General features: G+C 43.5%; 1 protein-coding gene across 1 annotated transcript in view; it reads right to left on the bottom strand.

Annotated features, from left to right (window-relative positions):
• The window catches only part of CACNA1B (calcium voltage-gated channel subunit alpha1 B), a 1081812-nt gene that overhangs the window by 77432 nt on the left and 986811 nt on the right, over positions 1–17569 (bottom strand). The window contains exon 39 of the mRNA XM_078642008.1: positions 7480–7576. Coding sequence (XP_078498134.1) covers positions 7480–7576 — 97 coding nt within the window. The remainder of the gene's footprint in view (positions 1–7479; positions 7577–17569) is intronic.

A 17569-nucleotide genomic window follows, 5' to 3' on the forward strand; every position in this document is an offset into this window, starting at 1 on the left:
TAATCTATTGACTGGCTGAGGTCTTTATAAAAGACCCTCGGGAAACCCTATCTCAGCAGGATCTCCTTTCCATGAGGTTCCTCTACCCTCATTATCAATGTTCATGCATGAAAATATATCAAAATTATTCTTTACCATTAGTCGAGAACATAGTGCCATTACAAAGCACAGGAGGTCAGATGGTGGTGTGTGACTAGGATATTCCTGTGGAGCCAGATGGCACTTCCCATTGTATGGAATGCCACAATATGCCAGAATGAAGGCCTCCTGTATCTTGTAGACTATGACAAATTACCCTACCCAACCAACATGCACAGACCAGCAACAAGCGCATGCAATATGAAAGCCCCCATCGTGCAGAGCCTCAACGAGCACAGATTCCTAAAGGGAAAAGAAAATTCACAGAAGGGGTCACTGTTGAAAAGCAGGTGTGAAAAAGCAATCGTACAGACTCACATCCACCAAACAGCCAGGAAAGGGAATAAGTGTGGGTGACTGCTGAAAGGTGCACATTTCCAAATTATACTGATCAACCACAGTCACAACCTCACATGAAAAGGGAAACACGCAGAGAAAGAGTTACTAGATCTCTCGGTGACCAGTATAAAGTGCCACAAGCAACTAAACACCAGTGCTTCAAGCAGCCACAAGTAACACCAAGGCATTACATCAACTTCAATCCCATGTGCACACCACACTCGACTCAGAATAAAATGGACACAGAAACATTCATAACCCACAAAGCACATTTAATCACCATGTAAGTACACAATAACAAAAACACATACAACCGTATGTTTACCAAGTTTTCTTTTGATGGCGTGGGCTGTTCTATCCTTTGTGCCATTGTATGTGGTCACTTTAATAGATCGTTATTGTTAGGTTTTACTCAACCAGTCTGCACCGCCTTCCTTTGTTGCTTGGCAAAGGTAGCTCTTTGGAAGGGCTTTTTTTACATCTAAGAGTCCCTCAGGTATATGTGCTTAAGCCTAGTATTTGTCCTCTACCTCTCATATCAATGATTCCCTTTTTAGGTCTCGCCTGAGCCAGCGCATACGCTGTCTGCGAGGCTTTTTGTAAGGTCTTCAAACTTGGACCACAAGCTTGTGCATGTGTTTTTTGGGGGGCTCCCACGCTATTGGCCTTTGCGTGCGTCTTTCTAAGAAAGACAGCAAGCGATTGGCCAAAGGAAGGGTGCACGTCCCACCTTGCCTGGAATTGTAGCCGCCTATGGCCTAAGGCTTGCGGTTACGCGCAGCCTGCCACACAGCGCCATCTGTTTCCAATTATCGCACCTGCTTCTCGAGTTAATTGTAAACAGATGGCGGTTGAGCTGGCAGGTGTTCCCTGGTTTTCAGCTCCCCATCTGGATGTGCTCCCCACTCGTTTTTTTTTTGCCGTCAACTTACTCACCGTATTCCGTCACACCCTCACTCCTTCCACAACACTGCTTAGTGTCTTTTGCAAATAGCCTCGGCACCAGAGCAGCCGGTCTACAGCCCTTAATATCAATGCAGTACGGACCCTGAGCTCCCCATAGTCCTCTTTCTACGTCTATAGACATGTCGTCACTTGTGCCTGAAAATCATAGAGTTGGTGCTGGGAACCATAGAGTGTGCATGTAGTTGTTTCTCATTGGACCACTGTGATCGGCGCACACTAAAGATGGCTCAACAACAGGAGCATAAGGGAGTATTGCCTGGTGATGCTGAAATAAACGTACATGTTTGATGTGCGCAAGCCTTGCACTTTTCATACTTTTCCTAGTGTGGGTGCTTGTTCTGTGCTTCCACATACATACTTTTTCATGCCCCGTAGTGTTCTTTCTATTCAAGTAGAGATGTTGACTGTGCTGCCTATCCTGTGCCCCCATACATGCCTTTTCACAGTTGTCAGGAATGCACGGTTTTGAGAGGTGAAGAAATTCCAAGTTGTCCACTTAATTAAGTTTGCATCAGCTCACAGTATTTTTAGCTTTTGTTCAACGGTTTTGCCTACTTTCAACTAAGTGCGCGAACAGTGGAGTTTGAATATGCTGCAGCCCGATCTTACCAACATCCTGTGGCCTGCTTAACCAAATTACAGTATAATTTAACGTTCACTGTCAGGAGCTGCATGTATCTGTAAAGTCTTGCCAGTGACTTATGGATTGTTTTCATTATTTCTCCTGCTTATCAGTAAGTTCACAGTGCCAGGGAACCATGCTCTTTGTGGGCATTTATTAATGTATTTGCCTACTTTAAACCGAATTGCAGAAGGTTATAATTACTCATTTTAGCAAAGATGTTTTTGAGTGTAAAAGAACCAGGTCTTCTCGGTGTTTTGGATAGGTCAGAAACTTTAAGCCTAGGGATTTAGATTTCATGCTCTGATAGTGGTTGTATGTTTTTACCCAGCCTTTGTTCGCACCGCCATTTAGTACATGGAACTAGAGTGCATGAGTAAAACTGAAGACGTGTGTGTATTCCTCTCTATTATTATTTTTAACTGAATTTTGTCAGTGTAATTATTTACCACAGAATAAGACTGTCTGGAAACATGCTTTAGCTCGGTTTTTCTTTTCTGATTGTGTAATAAATGCCTTTTTATATTTTTATTGGGTGCTTTTTCAACCCCTTGGGAGAAACGTTTGAAAGTAGTATTACCAGAAAAGGGCCACCTGAATTTAGCAGAATGCCTCACATATGCTTTACCATAATCCATAGTACATTACTTCTGTACTTTTCCGTGGTGGCTCATTTACAGTTCTGGAAATTTGTGTGAACTCTTTTCCATCAATTTTCAAACAGATAGTGCTATTATTCCTTGCCAGAGTGCATCAAGTTTCTTGTCATTACGAGAGAACAAAAGTAGAACTTGCATTTCAAAATCAATGCTCTTCTGTTTGTATCACATGGTGGACCAGGGATTCATTCTCTTTTAACACAGCTGGCGTAAAATTCTGATGCTGACGTTTATGTGTGCATTGCGTTGAGGCCGGCATTTTTTTTGTTGCTTTTGTCAAACATTGGCTAACACATTTCCAAAACTAAATACTTGTAAGGTCCCAAAGGCGAGACCTATTGGCTATGCCAAAGCTTGTTTGTAATTTGTTCTCACTTTTATGGTGATGATTCTTAAGTGTAGTTATCCTTTTCTTCTCTGGAAGGAAGGTGTGGCTGACTGGCACCTGTCTTTGCATGTCTCAGAAAAAAATACACGTTTGTTTTTCCCACCCTTGTATTCTTCACATTTCCTTAAATTATCTTTGCCATTCTCCTATTTCTAAAACACATTACTTCCTCAGCTTGGAATCCTGCTTTTCCTTTCAGTTCCTCAGATTTGCTGGCAACATTTGCTCTGTGACTGCTTGCCTCTTTCGTTTATCAAATATTAAACATATGTCCCCTTTCTGTGCCCGCTTGCTACTATGGGTCCAATTTATAAAGATTATCTCCTGTCATAAACTATGACTTAGACAACTTAAAGAGCATGCCACCCTTCTTACTCACAGAATTAATTTTGTGAATTGGGCACTAATTTTAAAGTGTAAACTCTCATCCTATCAGGTCTTGGCTACAATTCTTCTCCCTGTCTTCATCTTCTTCCAGAACTGCACTGTCCGCATTTTCTTAATGTTGCTCATGGTGCAAAAATGTGCCTTTCCACTCACTGCTGGCCTGATACATTTTTCATAATGAGTACAATTTGTCTTTGTTTTCAAGTCCTTTTCTATCTTTCAGCTTTAGTATTCTAGCATCCACTGCACTCTTTAATACATATTGATTCCACCTGGGCCTTCTTCTGTGCCTAAATTGGTAAAACAATTAGTGTAAGGACCCAAAGTTTTGCTCAGAAGCCCATGGCCAGCACTATGAATACTGGGAGAGACGAATACCAAGGCTACGTAGCCTTGTTCCCACCTCATGTTTCTTTCATCCACTAGCAACCAATCCCTGGCTCTTTATCTCACTCTTTCAGGTTCTTTATGATCCCTGCTTTCTCCATTGTCACAGTTTTACCCTTCTCCTGGTCCTGTTTATTTCCCTCTATTATGTTTTTTTTCTCTTTTGCCCTGGGCGATAGTCTGATGAGGAAAAATAAGTGTTGGTCCCCAAACATGAGTGCTATAATCTACTAAACGTTAGAAGTGTGTGGTTTTCATGCATCTAGTTCTATTGATGCGTATAGTTGTGTTGAAAACAATTTGTTTGAACTTGAAAATGTATTTTTAACATTACTTAGTACTTTAGACAAACATTTTAGTTTGACCATCACCTCTAAAATGACCTGATCGTTGGACAACAATATTCTTTTAGAAAAGTAAAATAAACTATTTTAATGTCAGTCCTGGAATAATTCCGGATTCTCTCATTTGGATTTATTCATAGCAAAAAAAAGACAGACTTGTTAGCCCTTTTTCAGGGGTTAAAAACAAATTCATTTTAAACTAAATGCTTTTCATTTCAAGCAACTATTTTCGGCCAAAGGTTTACAAACTGCAGACTGCATGTTATTTTATTCAGGCATACGTTTGCCATTGAATAATTATTTGTACAAATACCATAGAACAAATGTAGTGTAGCTATGTGTACGGGATTAGTTTTGGTAGAACAACATTTTTGCTAACGTTAAGAGACATAACAGGTCACAGATGGGAGTTTTCAACATCAAGCTGTTACAAGTTCTCTCTTACACATATGTGTTGGAACTGTCCAAGAACACTTACTCCGGAAATGTAGAACTATGCAATAGCAGGGCGACACGTAAGGGTAGTAACATCTTGTGTTGCTCCATAAAATTGGGCATACCAATCTAGGAACCAAAAATAACACAAATGCTGGAGTCTGCCCTCTGCTTCTTACCCACCACTGCACCACTGATATTGCCGGGGTAGTGGCATCAGCAACACTATGCTCCTTAAACTGATGGGGGATTTGACAGTACACTTTAAAAGTGAATTGCTAGCTTCAAAAAGTATACAGGATAAACATTCTGAAATGGCTGTAGTTCAATATTACTCCCCTAAAAGTATTTCCACTGGGAATGGGAATTAAAAGTCTACTCGATAAACATCAAGTTACTACCAGCTTCCAAAAGTAGGGAGTAAAATAATGTCGAAGAAAACCATTATCTTAGTGTAACTGCAACTGCCACAGCCATGATTACTGTGGAAATGATTGTATATGATGCTTAAAGCCTCTCTTTCACATGGTGGCAGTCGGTCGACACGAGAAAGTGTTGATTTGTTTGCTTAGCTGGAAAAGCTTACATTCTCGTTATAACTGAAGGTCCACTTCCTTTCTCGTAAATCTGGCACTTGTGTGCTCCCTTCATTTCATAAAACCATGCCATGCCCTTTAACACCTGTTTGTAAATTATAATATATATTTGTGTGTCTTGCCTTTGCTTAGCAACGTTTCATAATATTACATTGCTGGGAGACCTCCTTGTGACCGAATTTGTGATTCTCATATATACATTTTCTTTTGTTAACAAACATTTTAAGACTTCTGTTAGAGTTAGTGCAGAATTTGTTTGGCAAAATGTTGTCTTAAAATCTTAATCTTTGAGGCAGGATGAGGTAGAGAGACTTAAATCAATATAATTCGACCTGGTAAACACTATTGGATTTTAACTCTGAGCTCTCTGCTTTGTTAAACTAAAGTTACATTCTCAAGTGAGTGTGTATTATTTGACCACCAGGAGGATGTAAAGGGCAGAGGTTTCCTTCCATGAGGCTGGATGGAGCACATATTCTTCTCCTCCTGACACACCACACACAATTACACAAACCAGACATCAAGTGTGCATGTGCACAGCGCTATGGGTTCTAACACTGGCACACCCTGGATGAAGCACACACCTGCATGCAGTCACACACCTATTTCCACAATCAGCAGCACATAAAGGACATGGCTACATAAAAAGACAATCTGAAAAACTGCTCTGCCTGTTTACTCTGTGATAAAAAACAAAATAACAGACATAGTGAGAAAAGACGTGTGTCAGCTCTAATGTATGTGTATGTCAGGCTGTGCGCCTGTGAGCTCTGTGGGGCAAGAAGATAGGTCTCACCTTCTGAACTGTAGCTCTGTGACATTAGTTTCAGCAAACTCCGAGGAGCAGGGACCTCCCTCTAGACGTATAGTCATGTATGATTTAAGTTACTGAAAGCAGTATAGGTGACAAGAGCTCCCAATTTAGCAGCTCTATGACGTGTCTCGTTGTAAACTCTGTAAACTAGATTTTGGTGTAAATTACCGATGGTCACTGAAGACCCGTGCAGACATATATAAAGCTTTATCTGCAGGAAATGTGTGTAGAGGGCCTCAAGCATGATTTACTTTAGCATTGAAGGAAACTGACACTATTATAGAAGACATTCTCTCAATGAATCTATATGGGTTGTTAAAAAAGTAAAATTCATGAATGACATTTTAATCATGATTTTAAACACCTTGGGATTTTATAAAATTGTACTTATGTTTGTGAAGGTGCTAAAATGGGCTCTCCACATTTTCATTTAGACACTAACCTTCGGCATGCATTCATATGTTTTTAAATACATTTTCGGGCAGGTGGCCTCCTTGTTGGATGTGGTTAGGGGCTTGAAATAATGTCACAGTAAGAGATTGTACTTGTAAATGATGCCTATGGAGAGCTCACGTGACCAATATTTTGCTTGGCTGGCCATCTTTATTACGGGACAAGAAGAACCAATTAAAGCCTTTTTTCTGACAACAAATGTGCAGAACAACTCTGGATGCATTTCATGGTATGCATATGTAATGTTGGTTCTGTTATTGTTAGTTTTCACCTTTAGAAGAGCTCATTTTGTCTTTGAAAACTGTGGATTATTCTGTATTTCATAGGCTGTAGTCAAATGCTGGTGTTTAAGTTGCAAGGAGGATCCGTGGAGATCCTTTGCAATGTCATTTTAAATAAATAAACAAATTAAATAAGCAGTGTTCTCTGTTTGGCTTGTGTCACTGTAATCTATGTGGGGCAGAGCGTTGTCTCCTACCTCTTGTGTATTTCAAATATCTATGCAGCACAAAGCTTGCATCACACTCTGAGCTTATAGTGCGAGTAAACAAAAACAGAGGCATACACATATATGTGACCTGGTAGGCTAAAAGGCATAGAGAAAGTACTGTGGATCAGCAATAGAAAAGTAGTGTCACAAAGGCTTTGCTGTTATTACTTAGCACTATATAAAAGGGACATTGAGACACAAGGACTGGAGGACAGTCAACAAAATAGTCGGATGTACAGTACTGCACCAAGGAAACATTAAAACAACAATAGTGCAAATCACTTCAACCACCAAAATACTGAGACTCGCTGGGGAAGGCATAGAAGCACCAGAAGAAAGAGAAAAAGCACTAAGGACAACCACGGAGACAAGGTACACCACTGGACAGAGGAAGCCCCTGTTAGTAGCCGAGAAACAATTGAAGAGGGGGAGGCTGAGCCAAAGGAGAGGGGAAGGTCTACCTTATAGGCCACTCTGGCAGGGCATTTCTTCCCCAGGCCTAGAGGAGGGGACATGTGCCGCAACATCTCCTGCATGTCACTGTACCCGATTCGCCCGCTGTGGTACCGAAGGGGATGGAGGCAAGTGGGGTAGGCAGACAGAAAAGACCACATCCATCCACACACATACGCACACAAAGAGAGCAGAAGTGGGAAAGGGGGAAAGCAGACAAGAAAACAAATTATGGTTAATTCATCTTTTTTTGCATTTCACAAAAAAACACCCATAAAGGAAAATGTGGCGATGGTATTGCGGCAGCAGTTCCTTCTCCCTCATCCCTTTTTTGCAGGTCAATGTGGGCTCACAGAACCAGCTTGGGATGGAAAGGTTGGCAGAGAAGGAGTTTTCTTTTTCCTTTTTCAAACACTCATGTCAAGCATTATTTTATCATGCTTTTGGGGAAGGGAAGGCAAGAAATGGCATAAGGCAGAATTATGCAACTGGAAGTGTTCTCTGATTCAAGTGTTTGCTTCTGGTATAACGAGGACTTCCTGGGGCATAGTATGACTTGTTTGCAGTAAATCTCAGAATCTTTCTTTCCTCTAAGGGTTAATGTCTGCTGTCATGAATTAGAGATCAGCCTTTTCTTCTATAATCTATCAAAGCTAATTCAGTTACCCAGCTTACCTCACTTTGCACTTCCATAAACTATTATACCACAGTGGAGGCCTAAACTACATGGACAGCATAATAACTTATTCTTTATACTCCTACCCCGCTTGTCACATGCTAGTGCATTATGAAACAAATAAATAAATACATAAACAGGAAAATGTAGGCTGGTCTCAAGATATGGAGGGAGAACAGCTAGTTAGACCCAAAGAAAGGCAGAAAGAATAAGGGAGGGGGGTTGGGGGTAAGATGTTGAGCAGCCAGTAACAAACAGGGCCTTACTATTAGTTTCAAAGTTGATGAAAATAAAGAAGGCAGTATCCAGAGGCCATGGTTTGTTTTGTGTTAACTTTCTTATTGTGTTTGGTTTCCTATGACTGTATCCTATGAAGCCTGTTTTGGCATCCATTGCCAAACGAATACAATAAAAGTAGAAGAAACTGAAAGAGAAGCAGGGGTTTGTAGATATGGTAAAAGTAAAGATGGTGGAGAATGATGTGGTGAAGGTGAACAAGATGATGAAGGAGAAGCAAGACACAAAAGAGGGAGGCAGCAAGGGAAATAAGTTGGGGGAGGAGAGGTATAAATAGAGCAAGAGGGAAAAGGAAATGAGCGGAAGAAGACCGAGGAGAAAGAAAGGGAGACAGAGAGGGTCAATGCTAAAGGTGATTTTGGAGAAGAGGGAGAAGAAGAAAAATCAGATAGCGTATCCAAAGGTTAAGATGGTAAAGACGTTTGAGAAGGCGAAGAAGAGAAAGAATGAGAAGGAGTGAAGAAAAGGAGAAAAAAAGATGAAAGGATGGAGAGAATGAAGGTGAAGGCAGTGAAGAAAAAGAAGGTGCAGGAGAGAAAGAAGAAGGTGAAGATGACGAAAGCGAAGAAGAAGATACTTACTATTATAAGAATAGGGAAGCAATATTTATGTAAACAATATTTTTGACACACTATTTTTGTTACACGATACTGTTAATTCCGATATATCGTGTCAGTGATCCGGCCGCCGGCCTGGTAAAGCAGCGAATACATTAAGAGACAATGTATGCTGAACAACTGAAAGGAAATGGTGGAATCACTAATCATGGAGAGCCACTCCGTGAAGAGAGACCTCTTAGCAGGTCCACAGCTCTTCAAACCCCATAGTTTGAGGGAAGAAAGAACATGCCCGGATCAATAACACTAAAAGTAGTTTTAACAACATGCCCAGGCCATTAGAAATCTGTTGTCTGTAGGAAGAGACCTCTATAGAACATTCCCAGGCTACTGGAAAATTACTATCAGCAGGAATATAGCTCTAGTTGTATCTTCAGGCTAACAGAAACCTACTATCTGCAGGAAGAGTGCTTCAAGGACATGCCCAGGTCAATAGAACGTCTGTAAGATAAAAGCTTTAAGGACATGCCATGGTTCATGGAAATCCGGTATCTGCAGCAAGACCTTTAGGAACATGCACAGGTCAATAGAAACTGAACATCTGTGGGACTAATGCTCTTAGGACATGCCCAGGTCATTGGGAGCTCAATATCTAAATGAGGAGAGCTGCTCTAAGGAGATTGCCAGGACAATGGAGACATATTGTCTGCAGGGAGCAAACTCTATGAACAACACAGCTAGGCCATAGTGAGCTGTTTTCTGCAGGAAGGGCTCATTTGTCCCCTACCAACTCACTCTTTGCTCCAATGACACACTAAGTTCGAGTAAATCTATCGTCATCAGTGACAGAAGTCTAGGAAAAAAACATCTTCTGCAGGAATAGAAGGTTTTAGGGTCCCAACTAGCCCAGGTTATGTGTCACAATATTGTGGTCGAAAATATCGAAGAAAGAGAGAGTGAAAAAGAAAGAGAGAGAGCGAAAAAGAAAGAAAGTGAGAATGAGAGAAAGATATATATTTGACAATCTCAGCCCATAGGAAACCATTGTATACAGAAAGTGAGCCCAATGGAGGATACTCCAATGACATTCTCTATAGGAAGAGACCTCTTCGAATATTTATTCTGCTCTTCTAGCCCATACAAACTTCTCATTTGCATAAAGGCACTGTATGCAAGATATATAACTCTAAACTCTGCAACTCTGGAAAGAGAGGTCAATGCCTTTGTACACTCAAATGATTTAATGTTTATTTCAAAAGAACTGCATTTCTTGTATACAGGAAGCAAATACTTGAATCGAAGGTCAAAGGCTTCAGTCTCATAAGCAGTGCCTATGCCCTGTAAGCGGGGCAGGGTATTGGAAAGGGGGCACGGATCGAGGGAGTATGTGCATCTCATTCGCACTCAGGCGCAAGCTAGCCAATGATTCCATTGGCAGTTCATTCCCAGCTTGCATACAAAGCGCTGGGCTATACTCTTGAAATGCCAAACCTTGTAGGCCACCCTAGGCGGGCACTGCTTTCCCAAGCCCAGAGGCGGAGCAATGAAGCGTAAGAGACTGTACATATCCTTATAATGAATCCGGTAACTGGAAAGAGAACAGTACAGGGTGTAACAAAACAAGGAACAACCCAACCCAACACAGCACTCACCCCCCTACAAATGTGACCGCCACCATGATAGAAATAAACTCATAAACTTTAGCCCCCAAACATGATGAGTGCGCCTCTCAACCTCGTACCATGAGGTTGTGAAGACCACGAAAAGGCAACAACATTGGCCCTATGTTTTAATCTCGTAATTTAATAATATCGAGTTGCAAAATTAAAGAGTGCAAATGACTGATATTTTTCAAGGGTGCAGGTATAAATTCACATTAATCTTATCACAGCCAATGTCTCCTGGCCCTTATACATTACATCATAATCCCATTCCCTTAATGCTTTAAATCTCAAATCGGTTCAAACCTGCATTTACTCAAATGTAAATACAATCTATTTTGTCTACTCTTAATATTAGTTATTCATTGTTTTAGTTAATGGAGATTTTTGACTTGGGATGTCTACTTCGCGATATTATTAAATTCGAGATTGCGTCTGATTATCAATGTATTAACAGTTAAGGAAGAAGAGCTTTAATAATTAGGTAAAACATTTCTCGCCCTCACATTCAAGCCATCATCCCCTGCCCCACAGCCTTATACCAAAGGAACAAAACGATGGCACTTTATGGAAAATGCTGAGAAACATAAACTAACATTTTCAACAGTTTTAAAGATGATCTAAACTTTCCAAAAACAATGATGCGCATGTGCTGGGCGATGGTTAACATTTTCCTATCTTGGAATAATCCACTGTTATGTCTTATAATCCATTTTATGTAAGTTTATCTTAAAAAGCAGGGTTTCTTGCTCTGTTCTAGAAAGTTAATGGAAGATGTCACATTGCACCAGAATGGCTAAACTACTTGGATGTCACTGTGCCTGCTATTTCCCAGGATGTCTGTGAACCACTTCGGAGAAGCAAACCAGGAGGAAGCGATAACGCAGAGGGGCACGTTCAACAGACACTAGCAGCAATATTGGAGCGATCTGATTCATTTTTTTTTAATAAACAACTATAAAGAAAAACATACATTGATAGGGAAAAAAAACGGTAGGCCACATGATGAATAAAGGAAAAACATTCACTCGTTTGGCTCGTCGTTGTACTACCCTGTAGGAATTACACAACAACGTTTTCAGGCATCACAAGCAAGTATGTCACTTCTTTCCTTCTGGAAATATTCAATATAACTGTATAATTATGAACAATATGAACATTGAGGGAGACTGCATGGCGTTTATAGAACTAAGTTAATCAGTCACCTGCAGGGTGCACTTTAAAAAAAACATCAGTGTTCATGCAACGCCTATTTGTTCCCATTTGAGACAAAATCTGTATTATTTAATTGAGAGACACACCAATGGCCCACAACCAGAACATATGTCATTGACTATAAATGACCAGTGGGAGATTGTAAGGACCGGTGACTCATACACTCTTAGTGGTCGGAAACCTTGGCATTTCTTGATGGCAATGATGCATCATTTAATCAAGGGAACACATTTCGGTCACTAACATTCTGCCCTCCTGGTCCTGCGGCTTCTAACCACCTCTTGTTTGCACAGATGAAGTTATGACAGGCACAGGGGCACTGGTTCACTTGTGCAAAGAGCAGTGCGAGAGCTCCTTACCCCAACACCACCTTCAACCACAAATGTGGCAGCAGGCATACATACCTGTTTTACCAGGGCTTTGTCCAAGGGACATAGTGGACATTTGAGATGTTCTGGAGAGGGATGGATTGTGTTTTGCAAAAGAAGAAAGCAAGAATTTTCAACGATATAACAAATTGCACCAAAATAGGGGTTCTTGTTCAAGACGTCCGCGTAACCCACAATGTCCCATTCCTACGTGCTTCTCGTTGTGGGTACAAACTGATCTGCCCTAGTGCAGTAAAATGACGAGTGAGTGAAACCACTTTCTCCTAAATGAATGTTACACAGTGCTCGACAGTGCCTTGCATTTAGGGAGAAAACGTATGCTTCCCAGCCTTTGGTTCAAGGTTTTTCATCTCTGTCTACTGCCCTTCAGTCAAGTAGTGTATTTTTAGCAAAGTTTGACCAGTTTAGACTCTTAGACAAGATGCATGTTACCTCATGTTTCTTTTTGGCCAACTGTGAGTAACTAACCACACTGGCATCAGAAGCCAATATGATGGCTGAGAGATATTTCCATCTCAGGGATTGGAAGTGAGCAGAGGACCAAAGAACTGCCTTCTCGGGATGCTTTCTCTGGGCCAAACTATTTCGTGAGATAAGATGGAGAAGCTGCTTCTTGAAGCGTTCAAGAATAACAGCCACGTCCAGGTTTTTTGGGGCAGTCCTAAGGTCAGGGTTGGGTTGTAATCCTTCCTCATCCAGCTGTGGAAGTGATGTAGCCTATCAAGCAATGGTAGACTTCTGTCTAAATCCCTTAAGGGGAAAGGCCTCCTAAGCATCCCTTATTGCATACTTGAGGAGTCTGCAGCAGTCCTGACTCTGCCTATGAACCTGTACAGGAGTGATGCTGAGGAGGTGGCATGGAGCCTGCGTCCTTTTTTTATCAAGCGAGGGAGGAAGCAGCTTTAGAGGATTGGAACGGAGTAGTTTCTGTTCTGTAACTCCAGTTCTGTAGTAGGGGTATCTCTGTTATAGTCATAATCTAGTGAATAATCCCGCTCATGAGCGTGGACCCTGGAGCAATCAAAAATAATCTCTTAAATTGTTTAAAAATGCAGTCCTGCACAGACACTTAAGAGAGAATTTAAAGACAAATAATGCAGCCTATATCCAAGGCTACACTGTCCAGTACTTCAACTAGACATTCCACCAAAACCACACACAGCACAGCCTGCCAAGTTTTCATCATAGAGAAAACTTTCCCTTTTACCAACAAAGCCTCTGGAATGATAGAGAGGAAGGGGAGGACAGACAAGCCCCATAGGCTGCCATTATGTGGCTCAGAAAGGGATACCGTGCCTTTAAGAAAACTTTCTAGAACTTTCTCAGTATCCCAGAATGCCCTGCAGGTCCCATTTACTTTCAGTTCTTTTTGAAGGCTTGTAACGCTAGACCTGTAGCACTCCGAACATGAACATCTTTCTCCACCGGTGAGGAGGGCGGGCCCTTATGACTATAACTGAGATACCCCTACTACAGAAGAACAAGTTACTTACCTTCGGTAACGCTTTTTCTGGTAGATACTATATCTGCCTGTGGATTCCTCATCTTGTGAATATCCCCCTTGCGTCAGCAACATTCGGAAATTCTTTTGTAGCTTCGCGCCGACGTGGATCCGGACGTCACAGAGGCACGGCATCGCACGCGACTCCGCTGACGTCACCGACGCCCACAATAGGCCCACGCTGGCGTGATGACATCAGTTCCGCCCTTTTTTCCGTGCCCTCGAGGCACACGGACGGACCGATGACAGTAGACATATACACAGTATACGCAGTATAGAAATCAAGGTAACACACACAGTGTGAAGCAAATGCAATAAAACATTTGAAATAGACAAACCCTTGACCATAAAATAATACATCATATAAACAACTGGCATAGAAGAGTGGACAACGGGGAGGCGGGTGGGTCAGTGAGGAATCCACAGGCAGATATAGTATCTACCAGAAAAAGCGTTACCGAAGGTAAGTAACTTGTTCTTCTGATAGATACATCTGCCGTGTGGATTCCTCACCTTGTGAATAGAGTCCCACAGCAGTCCCCACTCCCGGAATAGGGTGTCCACTCTTCTAGACCAGGAAATCCTGGAGTACAGAGCGCGCAAAGTGACCCTCCCTCCTCACTTCGGAATCCAAGCAGTAATGCTTCGCGAAAGTGTGGAGGGAAGACCAAGTTGCCGCTCTACAAATATCCTCAACAGGCACACCTCTAGCCAATGCTGAGGTCGAAGACTTAGCTCTAGTTGAATGAGCCCTTATACCCTCTGGTGGGTCCTTACCGGCCAGAGAGTAGCAGATCTTAATGCAGAGGACGATCCATCTCGACAAAGTCCTCTTATGGACCGCTCTTCCTTTCTTGCAGCCAGCAAAGCCAATGAAAAGCTGGTCATCCACTCGACAGTCTTTAGTCCTGTCCAAGTAAAAAGACACCGCCCTCTTGGGGTCAAGACGGTGTAATCTCTCCTCCTCCTTGGAAGGGTGAGGGGGAGGATAAAAAGTAGGAAGGGTAATGGATTGACCAAGGTGGAAAGGAGTCACCACCTTTGGCAGAAAAGCAGCCCTGGTCCTAAGAACCATTCGTTCAGCATGAATGGTCAGGAATGGGGGCTTGGAACTAAGAGCTTGAAGCTCACTTACCCTCCTTGCCGAGGTGATTGCAACGAGAAAAACCGTTTTGAAAGTCAGAAGCCTCATGTGACATTTGTGAAGAGGCTCAAAAGGAGCACCCATTAAAAATGTCAAAACTAGATTCAAATCCCACTGAGGCACAATAAAAGGTGTAGGAGGGAACCTATTAGTGAGGCCCTTCAAAAACCTCAAAACAATGGGAGACTTAAAAAGAGAAGGCTGGTCAGGCAAACAGATAAAAGCCGACAGCGCAGAAAGATAACCCTTCACCGTGGCAACAGCAAGCCCCTGCTGAGCCAGAGAAAGGGCAAACTGGAGCACATCAGATAAATGGGACCTCAAAGGGTCTATAGATTTCTCCCTGCACCAAGCAACAAACTTAGACCACCTATAAGAATAGATGGACTTAGTGGAGTCACGCCTGGCTGACAAAATGACATCCACCACATCGTGAGGGAGAGAAAAAGAAATCAAGTTGCCCCGCTCAATCTCCAGGCATAAAGGTGTAAGGTCTGGAGGTGGGGGTGTAGAACCTGCCCCTCCATCTGAGAGAGGAGATCTGCCCTGTGAGGGAGACGGAGCGGCGGGTGAGAGGAGAGGTGGAGAAGGTCTGAGTACCACACCCTTCTTGGCCAATCCGGGGCGATCAATATGACTTGGGCCCGGTCTTGGCGAATTTTCCTCAGAACCCGAGGAATCAAAGGTATGGGAGGAAACGCGTAAAGGAGTTGCGAGTTCCAACTCAACTGAAACGCGTCCCCCAAGGCTCCTTGCAACGGATACTGGAGACTGCAGAATGACAGGCAGTGAGCATTCTCGCGAGTGGCGAACAGATCCACCCGAGGAGTCCCCCACATCCGAAAGATGTCATGAACTACCCCTGGGTGAAGCCTCCACTCGTGATCGGCAGAGAACTGCCGACTGAGACTGTCTGCACGAACGTTCAGAACTCCGGCCAGATGATTTGCCAACAGACAAATCCGATGGTCCTGAACCCAGGACCAGAGGCGCAGAGCCTCCTTGCAGAGACACTGCGACCCTACTCCTCCCTGCTTGTTGACGTACCACATCGCGGTCGTGTTGTCCGTCAGGACCTGGACTGACTGACCGCGAAGGGAAGGGAGGAAGGCCTTGAGCGCCAGACGTATCGCCCGCAATTCTAGAAGGTTGATGTGAAGCAACCTTTCCTCTGGAGACCAAAGACCTTTGACCTCCAGATCCCCCAGATGAGCACCCCACCCTAGAGTGGATGCATCCGATATCACCGTGGCCACCGATGGAGGCAGTTGGAAAGGCTTCCCTTGAGACAGATTGCCTTCCACACTCCACCAAGATAGATCCGCCGCAGTTTCTCTGGAGATCTTCACTGACTCCCTGAGATCTCCGTTGTGTTGATACCACTGCCTGCGGAGGCACCACTGGAGTGCCCTCATGTGCCAGCGTGCATGGTTGACCAACAGAATGCATGAAGCCATCAGACCGAGCAGGCGAAGAACCTTCAGGACTGGAACGACCGCTCCATTGAAAAATAAAGGAATCATCTCCTGTATGTCGCCAATCCTTTGAGGAGGAGGGAATGCGCGACACACAGTAGTGTCCAGTACCGCACCTATGAACAGGTTGCGCTGGGAGGGCACCAGGTGAGACTTGGGTACATTTATCGAAAAACCCAACCTGTGTAACAACTGAGTTGTCCCTTGCAGATGATGGAGCACCTTCTCCGGCGACTCCGCTTTGATCAGCCAGTCGTCTAGGTACGGAAACACATGAATCCCCGATCTCCTGAGATGAGCTGCCACCACTGCCATCACCTTGGTGAAGACTCGAGGTGCAGTAGTAAGACCAAACGGAAGGACCACAAACTGGTAGTGCTGTGACCCAACCGTGAAACGGAGATACTTTCTGTGCGACTTCAAGATGGGAATATGAAAATACGCATCCTGCAAGTCGATCGACACCATCCAGTCTTCTTCCAGCAGCGCTTGAAGAACCTGTGCAAGAGTGAGCATTTTGAACTTTTCCTACCTCAGGTAAAGGTTCAAAACCCTGAGGTCCAGGATCGGCCGAAGCCTGCCATCTTTCTTGGGGATCAGGAAATACCGGGAGTAGCACCCCTGACCCCTTTCCTGCTCTGGAACCACCTCTATCGCACCTTTTCGGAACAGGGCCAGGACTTCTTCCTGCAGGAGAAGCAGGTGGTCTTCCGAACAATAACCCTGGCAAGGAGGGTAATTGGGAGGGAATTCCTGGAAAGGAAGAGCATACCCATTCTCTACAAGATTGAGAACCCAAAGATCCGATGTTATTAATTCCCAATCTTGTAGAAAATGTGTAAGCCGACCCCCCACTGGGCCCACATGATCCGGAATGGCGGATCTAGGGCTGCTTTGCTGCGTTGGCCGGGGGTTGGGAAGGAGAGGAGGAGGAGGAGGAGGAAGCTTGACGACCTCTAGGGCGGGATCTTTGTCTGCCCCTGTACGACTTGTACAGTGTATTCTGTTGCTGTTGAGGCTGCTGCTGGGATGATCTGTAAGATCGAAAGGAAGATCGGCCAAACCCTCTGAAACGTCTTCCGGTAGTACCCCTGGACTGAAGACCCAAAGATTTCGCAGTGGCCCTACTGTCCTTAAAACGCTCCAAGGCAGTATCAGCCTTCTTGCCAAATAAGCCTGACCC

This window comes from Lissotriton helveticus, chromosome 5_1 (genome assembly GCF_964261635.1).
Source record: "Lissotriton helveticus chromosome 5_1, aLisHel1.1, whole genome shotgun sequence".
Classification (NCBI taxonomy): Eukaryota; Metazoa; Chordata; class Amphibia; order Caudata; family Salamandridae; genus Lissotriton; species Lissotriton helveticus.